This window comes from Bidens hawaiensis, unplaced genomic scaffold, assembly GCF_021521415.1.
Source record: "Bidens hawaiensis isolate Kalapana, Puna unplaced genomic scaffold, B.hawaiensis_p1.1 tig00005851_1, whole genome shotgun sequence".
Taxonomy (NCBI): domain Eukaryota; kingdom Viridiplantae; phylum Streptophyta; class Magnoliopsida; order Asterales; family Asteraceae; genus Bidens; species Bidens hawaiensis.
The window spans coordinates 343993-361534 of record NW_027491385.1 but is presented as its reverse complement, the minus strand read 5'-3'; the positions used below and the strand labels follow the sequence as shown (position 1 = coordinate 361534).

General features: G+C 33.5%; 1 protein-coding gene across 1 annotated transcript; it reads right to left on the bottom strand.

Moving 5' to 3' along the window:
* Positions 1–3945: 3945 nt before the first annotated feature.
* On the bottom strand, positions 3946–9077 carry LOC143630942 (subtilisin-like protease SBT2.6). Its single transcript, XM_077099819.1, has 10 exons — positions 8960–9077; positions 8607–8805; positions 8366–8510; positions 7676–8070; positions 7147–7242; positions 6570–6925; positions 6149–6474; positions 5803–6070; positions 4677–4958; positions 3946–4466 (listed from the first exon to the last, which is right to left on the bottom strand). The coding sequence occupies exons 2-10, from the start codon at positions 8792–8794 to the stop codon at positions 4060–4062; spliced, it is 2463 nt and encodes an 820-aa protein (XP_076955934.1). The 5' UTR covers positions 8795–8805; positions 8960–9077; the 3' UTR covers positions 3946–4059.
* Positions 9078–17542: the final 8465 nt, after the last annotated feature.

Here is a 17542-nt window from a genome sequence, read left to right as displayed (position 1 = left end):
GTGGTGATGGATGGTGGTGGTGGTGGCGGACGGTGGTGGTGATGGATGGTGGGTGGTGGACGGTGGTGGTGATGGATGGTGGGTGGTGGACGGTGGTGGTGGCGGTGATGGATGGTGGTGGTGGTGGCGGTGATGGATGGTGGTGGTGGTGGGTGATGGATGGTGGTGGTGGCGGTGATGGATGGTGGTGGTGGTGGCGGACGGTGGTGGTGATGGATGGTGGGTGGTGGACGGTGGTGGTGATGGATGGTGGGTGGTGGACGGTGGTGGTGGCGGTGGATGGTGGTGGACGGTGGCGGCGGGGTACGGGGGTGGTGGTGGCGGCGTACGGTGGGTGGTGGTGTTGGCGGACGGTGGTAGGAGCAGTGGATGAGAGGGTGGCTGCAAAGGGAGAAGAGTAGGGTTTTTTTGTGAAGATGTTTTAAGCAAGATTTCCTTGCTTTTCTTTTAAGATGAAAGAAGATAACTTCAGATCTGTTTTAAGAAAAAAAACAAACAGTCTTCAAGGGTAATGTCTGCGCGCCTGCAGACATTAGCTCCCTTGAAGATGTTTGAAGAAAAAACAAACACCCCCTAAATTCTTGTGAACCATTCCCGATAGATTCTCTATCCCTATGTCATCACCGTACTTAATAAATCATACTAATAGCAAAGTTATTGTAGGGTCTGAGGAGGGTAAGATGCAGATATCCTTACCTCTACCTCGTAGGAATAGAGAGATACTACTTTCAATGAGACATCAGGCTCGATAGTACATGGCACTCAACCATAGGGGCATCGCCGATTGGTGTGCGTACCTTGTCTTGCAGCTATCAACGCCATCACATGATGCATGATTAACCTTCTGTCACTTTTAACGTTATTTTCACGAAAATAGTAAAATAACGTCACAATTAGTGCAATTCACTTTTGCCACTGAGGGTTCACACATATATACAATATATGCGCACACCGCAAGCAGGGTTTTCTATCTCTACCTTTATAATTACGCTAAAAATCACTACATTTTCTCTCTCATTTTCAATTAAATAATACTTTTTTTCATATACTTTTATCATTACATTTTCGTGTTCCTCAACTCACAACCACTTTCAATGATCATTAAAAAGTTATAGAGGATGAACATTGTTTTTTAAAATATACGCATGAACAGTAATGTTTTATCTCTTCTTTGCTCACAATCACTTACAACTACTCTATACAATATAAATAACCCACTCATATAGATATAGACGATGTGTTATGAATGCTCTGAGATGGTTGCATGTTTAGTCCATGCTGTTAATCCTAGTTATTTTTTTTTCTTTTTATTGAAGATATAAACGATGTGTTATGAATGCTCGTAGATGGTTGCATGTTTAGTCTACGCTGTTAATTCTAGTTACTTTTTTTTTTTATTAAAAATGATGTGTGACATTCATCTGATGGTAAATGTGCTTTTTCAAATTTTGAAACTTTAATAAATTAGTCTTTCAAACTCTATATTTCCCAATGTTGACTTTATCAGCCTTGGTTTTTAGAACCGAACCTTTAATTTTATTAGGGTGATAATATAGGATCAAACTCGAGCATATTGTAGAAGTCGTTAGATAGACGACTGAAGAGTTGCAAGTACTCGCATGAAAGACTATTCTTTTGGGGCTTCAAATTTGAGTTGAGACAATTACCTTCACATGAATGAAACATGAGATAGATTTTCTGTCCCCGTCGTGTAGCTCAGTTGGTTAAGGGGGCGTAAGACTTGGAATAATAACCTAGAGGTCGTGGGTTCGAAACCAATCCAAAGCGCCAATCACCTTGCCGCTGAGTGGGGCTAATTTACCTGTCACGTGATGGGCCTGAGACTGTCTGGCGTGGGCCGGCTTGCTTGTCCGGAACAACACGTTTTGGAACAATGAGATAGATTTTCCATTAACAACTAACTTGGATCAACGATGGGGACTATACATGCAATATTCTCACAAATATTTGTCCTAAGATTTTCAAATGAGAGGAGAAAACTTGTGTGTGAAACTATGAAAGCAATAGGAAAACGACGAAACCGTGTGGCTTTCCGGCATTCGTTCAATGCTTTGTGAAATTCGTTACTTTTGGGCTTACATTTGTGATACGGAGATATTCCAAAATAAAATAATAATTATTTTAATTAAAAAAATATATGTTTAGAAAACATGAATCTTAAAAACAAATTGTGGTTCGTGCATTTATTTCTAGCATGTTTTTCTAAAGTAATAGACTAAGTTTGATACACAATCAAAAGATGCGAATTATTTCATGGCTATAGATCGTTCGTACATGAATCTAAAGACATAATACATCTAGAAAATTGGGGAGAAAGCATCTTTAATTTTATTTTATTTTATGTAAATTCAAGTTCTAGAGGATCGCCAACTTTTTGGACGTAATTTTCAAGTTATGGAATTGAGTTAATTAATTAAATCAATTATGGGTAAATTATTGAGTTAGTATTTAATTTGTGGTAGCTGATTAGATTTGTAGTCGGTATTAGAGTTACATTTTTCTGGTTATAAGATTGAGAGTTAATAAATTCAAATTCATCGTTTACGTTTTGGTGAGTTATTTCAATTCGTTCTTGATTTATTTCATTTTCTAGATTGAATCTAGTTTGTGTTTAACTAGGCTAGAAACTCGTGTATTTACACATGATAAATAAAGAAAATATTCAATAAACTCTTTTTTTTTGTAATAAATGGTTAGTAATAAAAAAATTAGAAACTAAAAAAGAATAGGAGAAAACACACATATTTAGGTTTTAAAAAAAAAGGAAAATGGGAAACAAATTTATTTAATAAGTGAAAAAAGAAAATAAGAACTCACAAAATTAAGACATGTGAGGCTCTCATTTAATTATTTATTCTCTCATTTAACTATTTATTATATATAGATTGTTTATATAATTAATCACCACATTAGTTGTAAATAAAGTGTTGGGAGTACTTAGAGCATCATTGTGGGCTCTTTGGCACTCATCCTTGTGTCAATAGTTTATAGTTAACAGTTAACACACATGATGGATTTTTATTATTCTATAAGTCATCTATGCTTATGTTTTTTTTAATGTGGATTGGCATGATAAGAATGGTACAAGGATGAATGTGTCATTGTGTGCCTATCTTTAACTTTAAAAAAATAATAATAAATAAAAAGGCAAATTGGATTTTAATCCCAACTTAATGCAGTTGGCCGATAATAATCTCAACTTAAAAAATAGCTGTCATCGGTCCCAACTTTCAAACAATTTGTTTTCATTGGACCACTGCTAAAAAAAACTTAACGACATTAAGTTTTTTTCGAATTTAAAACTGATGTTTTAGTGCCTTCGATCGAAATGATAATACGAATCGATTGATGTAAAACTTACCTCGAAACGGTGCTCCAAACAACTTAATTTTTGTTAATTAAAAGTTTACACACCGGAATTGAAGCATCCTTTAGTCGTTTGGACCACCATTTTGAGATAACTTTTACATAAATGGACTCGTATCCTCATTCCGAACGTAAGCCCGAAAACATCAATTTGAAATTTGGAAAAAAACTTAACGCCGTTAAGTTTTTTTGAACATAATCCAATGAAAACAAACAGTGTGAAAGTTGGAACCGGTGACAACTATTTTTTAAGTTGGGATTATTATCGGCCAACTGCATTAAGTTGAGATTATTAAAATCCAATTTGCCTTTATTTATTAAACCATAGTTTGTTAGGTTTGGTTATGAAAGCTATGGTTAGGTTAATGTCATTTGAACTTTTGCCGTGTCTAGAATTACCCCTAATACCTCCATACCTAAGTGAGTTTTTCTAAAAATGAATGTAAACCGTTTATATTGACTTTGACACTTCAGCCTGACTCACACAGGAATAGTAAACCACCAAAACTTGATAGTAACATTCACCTTATACAACTCTCTCTACAAATTCTAACACATAAATACACCTAACATTATCTATAATATTATTTCAATATTTTCCAACTGTTTAACAAAAGAATAACATTACAGTTTACACCATAACAAACCCGAGCTAACCCGAGTTAACCCAAGCTACCGCTTATAGCCCATGGCTACAACCGGAATCCGAACCTTATGCCCCCGGTTTCCCTTCAACAAAACCTCACCAAAACTGTAACTGTTAGTCACTGACCGCACGGTCAGAGTCACGGTCAACTTTCGTGACGCGCCTGCTTTTATAGTCATTTTGGAAGGGTTTGCTTCAATGGCTATAGCTGGTGCCATTTTTGCAGTGATTTTATACGTCTCGGTTTCATCGACATTTGTGACGGTTCGGGTTACGGTTTGACTTCTGACTAAATGGGAGACTGTGATTGAGGGGGTATTTAGGTTGTACGGGTGACCGAGGGTGTAATTACACGGATGGTGAATGTAGTTTATTAGCTCGTGGTAATCGATTCCGGGTGTTGTGCATAAGAATCCTAGGTAGTCTTGATAACCTGAGATTTTGACCAGCATAAGTCAAACCTGTTACTTTTAAAAGCCAAATATATTACAAATAATGACACTGTATGCAAAACTATAATATGTTTCCATTTCAGAATTTATAAACGGAAATCAGGTTAGTCATGATTTTCATGAAAGTTGTACTATGATGATGTAAGATTAAAGTCAAATCTCATATGGTTGACCTTAAAGTCAAAATGTACCTGCATCAAAGATAAGACCAGGGTCCAGAGCAGCTCGGGGATTAACATGGCCACTTCCATAATCAAAAGGCGTAGCTGAAACAAATGTCATTGTTTCCGACTCAGAATATCGTTCAGCAAGAATGGGCTTTTTGGCCCGGTCCAGTGTGTTTGATGTTGTCATCAAAGCCGACTTAATAGCTGCCGGGCTCCAACGTGGATGCTTCTGCTTTATAAGGGCTGCAATTCCTGATATATGTGGTGCAGCCATGCTTGTTCCCGACATCATAGCAAAGTTTTCTCCTGTTCGCAAAAACCGTCACTATTTCATTTTATGTTTTTGGTTAACGAGTCCAAATTTAAGTTAGAGGGTGTTTGAATGTGCATTTTGGAACTGGAACTGTAAACGAGCCGAGCTGGGTTGCGCTCCGGCTTGGCTCGTTTATCTTCACAAGCTGAAATGTTGAGCTCGAGTAGGCTTGTGGCTCGACTGTCAAGCCAGCTCGTTTATTATTATTATTTTTTTAATAGTTTTATATTTTTACACATAAAGAGGTATATAAAAAGAAAAAAATTAATAATTTTGGAATACACGCAACATAGCACATAACACATAATTTATAAACTACAAAGTTTATGATTTATATACAAAAAATTAGGTTATAATTTATATATATTAAACTTGGGCTTTAATTTAAATGAGTCGACAAACGAGCCAACATGGCAGTTGAACGGATCGTTTATGTTAACGAGCTGAAATGTTTTGCTTGAGCTCGGCTCGTATAAAGCTCGAGTCGACTCGTAGTTCATCGAGCCAACTCAATAAAAGAATATAGGTAATGCTTTTGGGTTATAATGTATATATATTAAAATTCGGGCTTTACTTTAAACGAGCCAATAGGCCAGCTAAGCAAGTGTAATGCATATATATAAAAATTTGGCTTTACTTTAAACGAGCCAATGGGCCAGCTAAACAAGTGTATGTGTGTGTGTGTATATATATATTAAAATGTGGCTTTACTTTAAACGAGACAGCGGGCCAGCTAAACAAGCGTAACGAGCGAGCCAAGGAGCCGAGGTTTCGTTGGTTCAGGTTTGGCTCTGCCTGGCCCGTTTACCTAAGCAAGTGACCAAATCAAGCTCATACCTATGTAATTCGCCTCATCAGTGCCATTTGGAGACCAAGAAGCCCAAATTAACGCACCGGGTGCTAAAATATCGGGTTTCAAAAGATCCGCATCACGAAAGCTGTAATCTTTAATATTGGGCCCACGCGCAGAAAACCACGCAACAACCGGCGCTGATTTATGAAGTATCGGCTCCAACCCGTTCCCAATACTTCCTGTAGCTTTAAAACTTTTCACTCTCCCTGTCCAATCCCGTAAAGTACCCGCTTTATAATAATCTATAAGCTCCTACAAAATGATAACCAATTAAAAGTTTAAAACTTTAATAAAAATAAAAAAAGTTGTAAATTAAATATTGAAAAATACCATTGACTTGTTAACATCAGTTATGAGAATCCCGGGTATGCTCACTGGTACCGGGTCAAATTTGGTACCCGGTGAAACACTTTCAACCGCAAGAACAAACCCGGCTGCACCAAGACTCTTCGCGGTTTCAGCCACTTTTTTAACCGACGCAGTCCCGATAACGAAATTGAACGAATACCCGCATAAAAGAATATTCCCTTTAATCAAATTTTTGTTCAAAACCTCGGGCCTTTGACAGTCAGTTGGACTAAACTTCATAACCGAAGAATCCAACACAACATCATTAGCTGCAACAAGCGTGTACTTCTGGTTTAAACGTGTCGAAGCTGCAACACATCACAGATTAATAGTTTTTAGATGAAAAAAAAATCATTTCTTTATTTTACAGTTACTAGCTTATTATAGATAATGAATCACTTACGTGACAAACCGATGCCAGCTAGGATTTTCCCGTTACTGAGCGTTAAATGGTTTTTATATCTTCGGTCATCAACTGCAGCAGCAACGGTTACAATCCACGGGCTGTAAGATAGTAAAGATTTTGCAAACGGGCCTCCGTTTCCGGCTGCTTGTGCAACAAAAACGCCAGCTTTAACAGCAGAAAGAAGGGTGGCATCAAACGGATTTAAAAAGGTGGCTCTCGTGGTGGGCGGACTGTTGGGCCCCACTGACAGGTTTAAGATGTCAACGCCATCATGAAAAGCCTGCTCAATTGCAGCAACCACATCAGCAACAAATCCTCCAAACAGCCTGTAGATCGCCTTGTACACAGCAATCCTGTTTAGACATGTTTCTTTTCACATATTAGAATGTGTATACGGATTGGGTAATGGGTCGGGTCAAGTAACTTTTTGCCCCAAATGTGTTTTCTTTATAGTTAACTAAGTGTCAAATATGACACATTTAAAACACACTTTGGGAGAATTTTGACCTGTTAGAGATAGAAAAAAACAGGAATTGGCCCGTTTATGACTAAACGGGTCAAACTTGACGCCTACCTGGCACGAGGAGCCATTCCGCTTGCTTTTCCAAATTCGTATCCATGCATACGCACTGGAATCCCGTTATTTCCAGCTGCAATTGCTGCAGTGTGGCTGTCAAATCAAACAATATCAGGGTCAAACATTTGTTTTGACTTTTGACCATGAATTCAAATAATGCATCTTTGGAACATTTTGACTTTTAGGGTCAAACATATTCATTTCAAGTTCAAAATAACCATGAATTCCATAAAAACTCAAAAGGTGTGTCCGACGCTGTGTGTTTGGGAACACAAACTTACAAGGTTTGGCATCAAAAAGTCAAACCGTAACTCTTTTTAAACACTTTGACTTTTGAAGTCAACGGGTTCACTTCCAACTATACCTTTTACACAAATTCAACATCTAGTTCTATAATGAGCATTGCATATACAAAGAATTCATACAAGTGATGTATTTGTTATTAAAGATTAATAGGTTTGACTTCCAAAAACTCAAACCACAGAGGTAGCACTGTTTCTATAATTGTATTAAATAAATAACTAACCTTCCATGACCATCACCATCCATAGGTGAAGCATAATCAACCAAAGGATTAAACGCACCGGCTGCAATTGCAGCTTTTGCAAAATGTTGTGCTCCAACAATCTTCCCGTTACAAAAACTCTTTTTTGTATCAGAATGAACTTCACATTTTCCTATAAATTTTGGAATAGGCCCGTATGGCTCGGTATCATAATTCCCAAAACTTGGGTGATGTGGAAAAATACCTGAGTCAATAAATCCAATCACAATATCTTCCCCAGCCCGGTCAAACCCGCCACCCGTGGGCCACACTCCAGTCGGAAGCCCGAGAAATTGCGGTGTGTGTGTCGTAAGTTTCTTCACTTTCCAATCTTTATCCACTGATTTCACACCATTGGCCCGTCTAAGCGTTTTTGCCTACAAATAATATGTTTCGTTTAAGAAAACGGGATTTCAAGAATCTTGTTTATAGATGGATACATAGTACATATAAGAAAGGTTGACTTTTCGAACCTTCATATTTGACTTTTCATTGCAAAGATAACATCTTTCTTGTGTAAAATTAAAAAAAAAAGTTGTAAAAATGGTGATTAATTTGTGACAGAAAAACCAATATTTTGCATTTTCATAAAAATGGTGATTAATATGATAATTCAAAAGGTTAATATGTTGAAGAAAAACATAAAAAGAGTCAACTAGTCAAAGGTTTGACCTGCTCAGTAGAAATGTCAACAGCAAAACCATTAATAAGATGCTGGTAACTGTAGAGTTTCGTATAAGTTCCTTCATCGAACAACGTTTCGAGAAGCGTATCGTGTTTAAGTTCGAGGTGTTGCGAATATGACGAAACCGAGTCACTGAGTCAATACCAAAAGTTAAAACACATCTTCAAGTAATCATAACTTTAACATTATATGAATTAATCAACTAAAAACGGTTTCAAGAACACGAACCTCGTAACATCAAGCTTTTCACCGGATTCAACAGCAGTGGCATCAAAACCACTAACACCGCCTCTATAACTTGTTACCGGTTCACCTTCGATTGTCACGATATAAATCTCCGATTTCCCGATAATAAAAAACCCGAAAATAATTAAATTTGTAAACATTATCTCCATCATCTTCATCTTCATCTTCATCAATCCTCTTACTATAAACAGCATACATATAATTCAAGAAAATGAAGCAATCACTAAAAGACTAATCTTTTATTCACAAAATCAAGAAACAAAAACACAATAAATTCACAGAAAATAAAAACAGAGAGATAAAACATAAAAGATAAAGAGATATGGAGTGTGTACCAGTTTGATTCAATCTGAAACAGTCACTTTCATCTGCATCTGATAACCCATGTGATTAACCTGCATATAATATTCAAAAATTATATCATACACACACACATGTACTTATTTATAATATATACAAACAGATTGATGACCAAGACAAGAATCAAATAAAGATTGTTGTAAACTTCACTTTTTCACCTAATAATCAAAGCCCATTAAACATTAACTAATCCCAAATTAAAAAGCTTCAAACTTTACTCACATTGATCCAAGAAAAGAATCAAATCAAACTAAAACCCTAAAATTAATTTTAAAAAATAAAAAAAAAAAACAATCTTTACTAAATTCTAACCCACCTTACAAAAACAGTAAATTATATAGCTACATTACTGAATAATAATAATAATAATAATCTTGAATGTTGAAATTAAAGTAAAGATTTTTATTTTATTTTTTTTCAAGAAAGTGCCTAATTTGGTAAGTAGGTGTGTATTTAAAGGGTGGGAGTTAATAAGGACATGAGAAAGCTAGAGAGGTAGTTAGGGTTCTTCACTTTTTGGGATTTAATTGATTTAACAGATAAATCTGATATATTAAAATGAACCATATTTGGATATTATATGGAAATAAAACCTTGGATGCTATGTTATGATTAATAAATGGTTGTGTAATGTTAGTGTGGTGTAATAATAAATTATGCATGAAAGTGATTTGTTTTCTTTTTAAGGTGATTTTGGTAGTGATGATGGGGTAAAGAAAAAGAAAAAAGAATAGTGAATAAGATGAAATGGTTAAACATTTGAGTTTGTGATTTAGGATTCCAATTTCTTGGTAATTGGATGTTCTTGTTTTGGTATGTTTTTCTTGGATTTTGTTTTGAATTGACACATTTTTTATGGGATGTATATTTAAAAAAAATAATAATTTTTTATTTAGAAAAACTAATTCTAAATAAAAATTTAGAAGAATCGTATAAACATTTATACACGTTTTGGATGATTGTAATTGACAGAAAAGAGCCAGCCTAGTAAAGATTTATACATATTTCTTTTAAGTGTTATCTTTAGTTAAAAAAAACAGAGAGAGAGAAGTTAGGAAAAAAGAGGATTATACGCGTTTTTTTCATAAATGGCTTAAAATTGATTTTGTTTATGAATATATATGATAGAATAAAATAATTACACTTCACCTTTTTTATATATGTTGTTCTTATTGTTATAATGTCTTTCAAAGATTTATACAAGCTTATTCTTAGTTGTGAACATGTTTAAAAAGCTTTATTTTTATGTTTATCTTTTAGAGAAGAGAAAATATATCTTTTTAAAATGAGCTTTAAATATCTTTGATGGCGTTATATGAGTGAGATTTGAAATATCAAAATCAGTATGGACATTTAACTCTATCTCAAATAAAACTTATTTGGATATTGAAAACAACATTAAAAAAATGATGGCTCTAATTTAAGGTTAGCAGGTGAGACCGTTATAAGTGATTCTTAAAATGAAACTTATTTGGATATTGAAAACAACATTAAAAAAATGATGGCTCTAATTTAAGGTTAGCAGGTGAGACCGTTATAAGTGATTCTTAAAATGAATCTTAATTCTTATTCTTGAATCTACGAGCTTATATGTATTTAACATTTATACAGTGTCAAGTAAAAAAATATATATATGTGTGTGTCTTTGTTAACTAGGCTCCTGCAAACAAAAGCTACAAAAATGTTCATGCTTTTTATTATAAATCATTTGAGACATCAATACATGTTTTTTTATACCCATGTCTTTTTTATTCCTGTGTCTTGCTTCTTAATATCACATCAAGCTGATGTTAGACGTAAGATCTTTCACTTTTTACTAATAAACCTCTTGAAGATTTGTATTTCTTTTAAAAGTAACATGCATGCTTGTTTATATTGATGTCGGTAAATTATGTATATTCTAAACGGTCAAAACGTTTTCCAATTAACGTATAACTCACTTTCAGATTAAAGTATTTTTTTAATTACAAAATCAGTGACCAAATGATGCTTAAAGTATGACAAAAATGAGAATTTGTTTTCTAGTGAAAAATATATGAAAGTGTGTGTAAAACTAGTCCGAAGATGTACTTCATTTTCAACTTAAAGTATTTCGGGTACATAATCATTTTACAAAATAACAAAGCTCTCATCTCTTACCTCTACATCACCCCCTCCTTCCTTCACCTTACCCTCTATATCCTCTCTAAAAACATCAAAACGTCCTATTGTGAATGCTCTAGATCATATAGTAATTTTGTTTTGTTTATTATTATAACATTATCATCATACTCATGTTTTTGTTTGTTTATATAAGTCACATAGAGCATCTGAAATCTCATGAACGACCATGCCCCTTGAAACCCGGGTTCGTTGATGTCTAAGATTACACTAGTCCCAAATAAGTGCCTACCTCGGATCTTCTAATATGTATCACGTACTATAATTTCATTTTGATTTAACTAAATTCAAATTTACTAAAGTGATATCAACAACACTAAATTCCCCAACAATATTGGTAGAACACTTTAATCACCAAAAATATACAAATGCAAACAAACTTCTACTTTTAATAAAGGGGCATAAAACCTTTAACTCAAATAAACATAAACACGCTACCATAGTCTCATTTATAACTCAAGAAGGGGTGGGGCTTGAGTGTTTTAACACTTTAGAAATGAAGCACACTTATGCCTTTGGGACATACTTATATTTCAATGCCCGGGCATAAAGCTGTTACACGTTTTAATAGACGAGTTTTTGGTTTTGATAAAAGTTATGAACCACATTGTGTTAGGTAAATTTGATTTTGGTTTAGGTTCTTAATTTCAAAATATTACATCTACAATCCTCACTTTCCCATTATAACACGTCTGATCCTTTGTGCGATCACCTAATTTTTTACATTAAATCTCTAAACAAATATTTTTAACAAAATTAAACCTAGCCCTACCCCGCTTTCTTCTTCATCTTCTTTGGTGGCGACCACTTCAAACAGTACAAGAGAAGGGACTAGGTCATGACTGCAATTAAATCATGGCATCGACGATTCATGATGAAAATTTTTGAGTGAGCGAGACGATAGGGAGAGATAGCTACGACTATAAATTGGGTGAGATACAATAAGCAAGAGAGGTCGTGAACATCATTTCGGTTATAATCGACACATGGAACTTCGTCGTATAATGTACAATTGAAGGAGGGGTCATGTAAATATAGAATCACTCAATAACACACGTTAAAAGAAGCAAAACAAGTGAATTCATATATCTAGAAATATATTACAAGTAGATACAATAAGAGAAATATAATAGTCACTTCATGCAAACTTAATATAAGTATTAACTTAATTAGTAAAAAGTACCAAACACGTTACAGATGACTGAGCACTAAAAAAGATGGACGTAAATATTGAAATGTAAGCGTCAAAACCGCAAGCATGCCTTACCACAATAACCATCGTTACGTTTCACTTTCTTCATATTTAAAATACTTCAAATGAAATAAAAGCATTCATACTTTTCGATTTTATTAGTTATAAACTAATACCAAATATCTTTACGATCTTATTTAAAGAACTGAAAACGTAATACCATATTAGGTTTGCATAAATTTATTAAACAAGGTATTAGACAAATTTATTATATGGTATGACGGCATGGTATAGACGTATAGTATACATGTTTTCAAGTAAGTTAACACTTAAGGGGTGACGCAATGATATCTAAGGTTTAAATTTTGTTTTTACTAGTTTTCTATTATAATCTTTTGAAAGTCACATGCCTAGCAGATACAACAACAAATACCTGATTTTTTTGATTAACAGAATGCTGGCGGGCCCCGTAAGTTTCAGTGGTACTAACGTGTTTAACCGTAAAACAGTTAAATCATCGATAAAAGAGACCGGTTTTGGTTGTTATTTTCTTAAAAGCACACATGTGAGGGGTACCCACAAGCATTGTCGTTAGCTCAAAACAACACCATGTGGTGTGGGCATGATTATACTGCATTCCCGTGATGTTAACTCTAAATTATTTTTCATACCATTTTAGTGTGTTTATATTTGTATAGTTCGAAATTGCCAAAAATATCGGAATATAATCAAACCAATGTCCCAGCCAATCTGAGTGAGTATAAATGCTAAAATTTAACCTTTTGAGTTAATTTTCATTTTATCAAATAGATTATTTGGTAATATATTTTGTATATTAGCCGATAATAATCTCACATTTAATAATCACTATCAACGGTCCAACCTTTCAACTATTTTAGTCTCAATGGTCCTCCGTTAAAAAAACACTTAACGTCGTTTAGTTTTTCCGAGTTTCAAATCGATGTTTTAGGACTTTTGATCGGAAGAAGAATACGAGTCGGCTGATGTAAAGCTTATCTCGAAACCGTGATCCAAGTGACGAAGCAGTGTTTCAATTCAGGTGTTTGAGTTTCTAATTAACAAAAATCGAGCCATTTGAACCATTGTTTCGAGATAAGCTTTACATCAGTTGACTCGTATCCTTCTTCCGATCAAAAGCCCTAAAACATAAGTTTAAAACTCGTAAAAAAACTTAACGACGTCAAGTGTTTTTTTAACGGGGACATTAAAACAAAAATAGTTGAACTGTTGATAGTGATTTTTAAATGTAGGATTATTATCGACCAATACATAAAAGATGTGATATTTCTTTTCAATTTGCCTTATTTTTATATGTGGTTTGTATGTTTGGACTTTTGGATTGGTTGAAATAAAAATAATGAATATTGTTTTGAATTTCATATTATTTATATGTTTACATTAAACTTTTCAAAAATATGGATTGCCGCAATGTTTGTGAATTGTGATCAATAGTGAACAAGAAAAGTTAAAAACGTCACTTGTAAAATAATATAGCAAAAATAAATTCATAATATATATTGAAAGTTGACATATTCTAGATTTTAGGGCATGGCTTAGAAAAATAACAAATATATAAAAGATGTTTGGGATTAGAACAATGAGACTAAATCGGGCGAGTGTTCACGACGTTGGTCTTACATGAGGGATGTTCTCAGATCCGAAGGCAAGTGTATTCCGATGTGGTTAATTTAGCCAATAGTTTATTTGGAAGATTCGTTGGCCGTTAAAAGATGTTTTAACTTAAAAGCATAAAAACATTTATATTTATAGTTTTCTATTATAGTTTTGCCATTAAAAATTAGAGAAAAGTTAAAATACAAAAAGAGAAAAAAACTGAGAAGTGCCAGTAGGATTTTTGTGACAAAAAGAAAAATACAATTAGAGAAAGGATTTTTTTTTAATTATTTTTTAAAGGGTTTTTTTTACAACAAAATTTTCTCATTTTTTCATTTTTATTCCTCTTTATATAAATATAAAACTGACCCTAAAAAATAGATGCATGAATCTAAGTTTTCTGCTCACTAGGTCCTGTTGCCTAGAAATAAAGATATAGAATACTGACAAATGTTGGTTAAGTAGTTCTATTTATAAAAGGGAATTTAAGATCCCGAGAGCTTAACAACAATATTGTCAAATAGTTACTTTATGTTCTTTTTTCTCTTTTTTCTTTTAGTTTATTAATTGGCATCAAGTCCAAATCATTTTAGTACGACTCTCTAGTTACAGGCTCATAGAGTTATAGCATTACTACACGGGATAGCTAATACTAAAACACCCATAAGCAAATAATGCATCCATAAGTTTTATATGAATGATTGGTTCAATAATTTCAGTTATAAATGAAATCCACTGCTCGTGCTTCACCTCATCCAAACGGCGAAATCATGATGTTACAGCTAAACCTTCATACGCAAATCAATCAAAAAGAATAAATACCTTTCACGACGAAATGACAGTAGCAAATGCAAGGTAATGCTCTCAACAAGTGTGAACAAAGCGCGGCATTATATATATATATATATATATATATATATATACCACATTATATGTAATTAAGTGAAAGGTGTATGTCTGATAGCATTATAATTTTAAATAAATCCACAAACCAATTTCTCAATCCGGTATGAAAAGAAAGCGTCAATTTAAACAAGTGAAAAAAACTGTTTGTGAAACGAAAGTAATACTCGTCTCAAACAATTTCACCAACCAAAACCACGCCATAAACACCTAAATGATTAAAAGAATCAATATGTGGATATGGCCTTGTAATTCAAGCTACAAGGGGACCAAAAACTTATTGTATATGTAGTTAAATGAATCATTATTAAGTCTAATCATTAGTACATAAGAATATAAGGATTGGATCACATCACATGATCATCTATAAACTAGATTCATGGGTTTCTATATATTATTAACAACTAATACATATTTGGGCCACCCCATCTTTATTTTTGATGGGAGCCAAACTTTTTATTAATGGATGAAAATGACAAAAAGTTTATCTTGGGAGTGGAGCGGAAGCAATGGTCTGGTTGTTGAATGGGGCATACCTTTAGCTTTTGGAATATGTTTTTTAAATCTGATTTGCTCTAAACTATGTATATCAATACATGTATGTGTGTACGTATATGAAGATATTGTTAATATAAAACTCATTCTTTATAAGTTATATACTTATATATATTTGAATGTTTGTTATTAACGTTTTAAAGCATTATAAAGTCATCATATTTTTCATTTCTTTTTCTTTTTTCTTTTTGTTTTGTTTTACAGCATCTTAATGCAACGCTATTTACTGGATATATTACGTCATGTTGATATTACTTTGTCTTTTTCTTTATTAAATCGTGGTGCCTTATAGCATTTGTTCTTGATTCGTCCTAAGATAGAATATGTGGTTAAAAAGATGCCCCGGTTGCAGACATCTATAAATCACCACAAGATCGCTGCCAAACGTATTTACAATACCTCAAGGTGGGTACCAGTGTACCACCTCTCATGGGTTGCCAATCAGACGCTCTGACAGTTTTCCTATACATGCTTATGCAGATGCGGTTTGGGTTGGTTGTCATGATAATTGTTGATCCATTGCCGGTCTATAGTGTTTTTCTTGGCCCCGACCTTATTAGGGATGACAAAAATACTCAAGTCCAATAGGAATCCCGCCAAAACATCTGAGATGCTATTTAGGTATGAGATCATTTATAGCCGACCCGATTATCTGAAATTGTATACCCTATCTTAGTATTTACTTTGATTGTCTTCCCTAGCATATAAAGAGGAGTTCATTAGTTTATATTTACTTAATGGATTTTGGTCAGAAAAGACTTACATACCTCTCACAAATATGTATATACTATCATAACCTTTTTTTTATCACGGGGTTTCTAACACAACAATAAATCTGTATTTTTTATTTTATTTTTTATTAATATACACATACACTGTATAAAACGTCAAAGACGAATTATTCCTTTAGTTGTGTAAATTATGAAAAAAATATTGTTTAGGAAGGGCTTTGTTTTAACTATAGAAAACAATACTTTTCAAAACCAGAATATGTTTTGCGCCATGGAATTGAGCTAAACGGCCAAGCCTTAACTGTTTAATATGAAGTGTTGGTTTGACCATTTCGATTATTTTGACCTTGACTTTGACTTGAAACCATGAATAAACTTAGAATATAATTATTAACAATAATTAAAGAACAAACTTTAAAAAAAAAAATGTGTAGATATGATTTGGTTTTGGAGAACTTTATTTTTCAAATAATTTCACTTCGCTTTCATCATGAAGACATATTCTGCTTTAGAAATAATAATGAAAAGTTCAACTTTTAAACTTTCTTTAACCATCGAATATCATATTTAGTCAAGAAGCAGATTAATAAACTTATTTACGTAAACATGACAAGTAAGACGGTTATATAACCATCTAATTGGTCCTTTCATTGTTTCACTACATCTAATTAGCACACTATATGAGTACTTATTGACAAACATGTCAAAAAATTTTAGCAAATGCATCTTAACTTTTTTATATTATTATTTGTTGTTTACACTTTTATAGCTACTTAAATTTTATGTTTGATTTAAACAAAGTTTGTTATTAAACCACTAATAGTTGTTACTTGTAAGCTATATGAATATATAAGGACTAGAGATGAGTTTCTATTGAAAACTGTAAGAACCGTGTAAACATTTTTACCTAGTACACTGATAATCTAATGGGAGAGTGGATAAACGGCTATCAAACTTACTTCTACACATTACAATTAAAATAAAGAGTGAAACTCCATTGTACATTTCTCTCAATTCTCGATAATATTCTTTTGGTTCTGATTTAATAATAAGAATTGTAAGCAGATGGATTTGATTAATATACCAACATTTGATTGGTTTACCAAAAAACGTGGGCTGACATATCTTGTATACCCGTACACGATAAGACACAAACACGAAATGTGTATACATGTACACGACACGAAAACTTATCGTGTACCTGCATCCCAAACATGAACACGAACATGTTACTACCTGGTATACACGATAATACACAATAAACTATAAAGTTCTAAAAACCAGATGAATAATAGGTTGGTAGTAAATTGGATTCTAAGTAGAGAGATTAATAACTTACTAAGTAGGGTTAACGACGAGGCAACAAGTTGTGGCAACTGGAG

Excerpts from the sequence above, each read along its gene's own strand:
- LOC143630942 (XM_077099819.1), bottom strand. The coding sequence starts at position 8,794 with ATGAAGATGAAGATGAAGATGATGGAGATAATGTTTACAAATTTAATT. Across the intron at positions 8,511-8,606 it reads GAAAAGCTTGATGTTACGAG|TGACTCGGTTTCGTCATATT; the intron begins GTTCGTGTTCTT and ends GTATTGACTCAG. Across the intron at positions 6,475-6,569 it reads AGCTGGCATCGGTTTGTCAC|CTTCGACACGTTTAAACCAG; the intron begins GTAAGTGATTCA and ends GATGTGTTGCAG.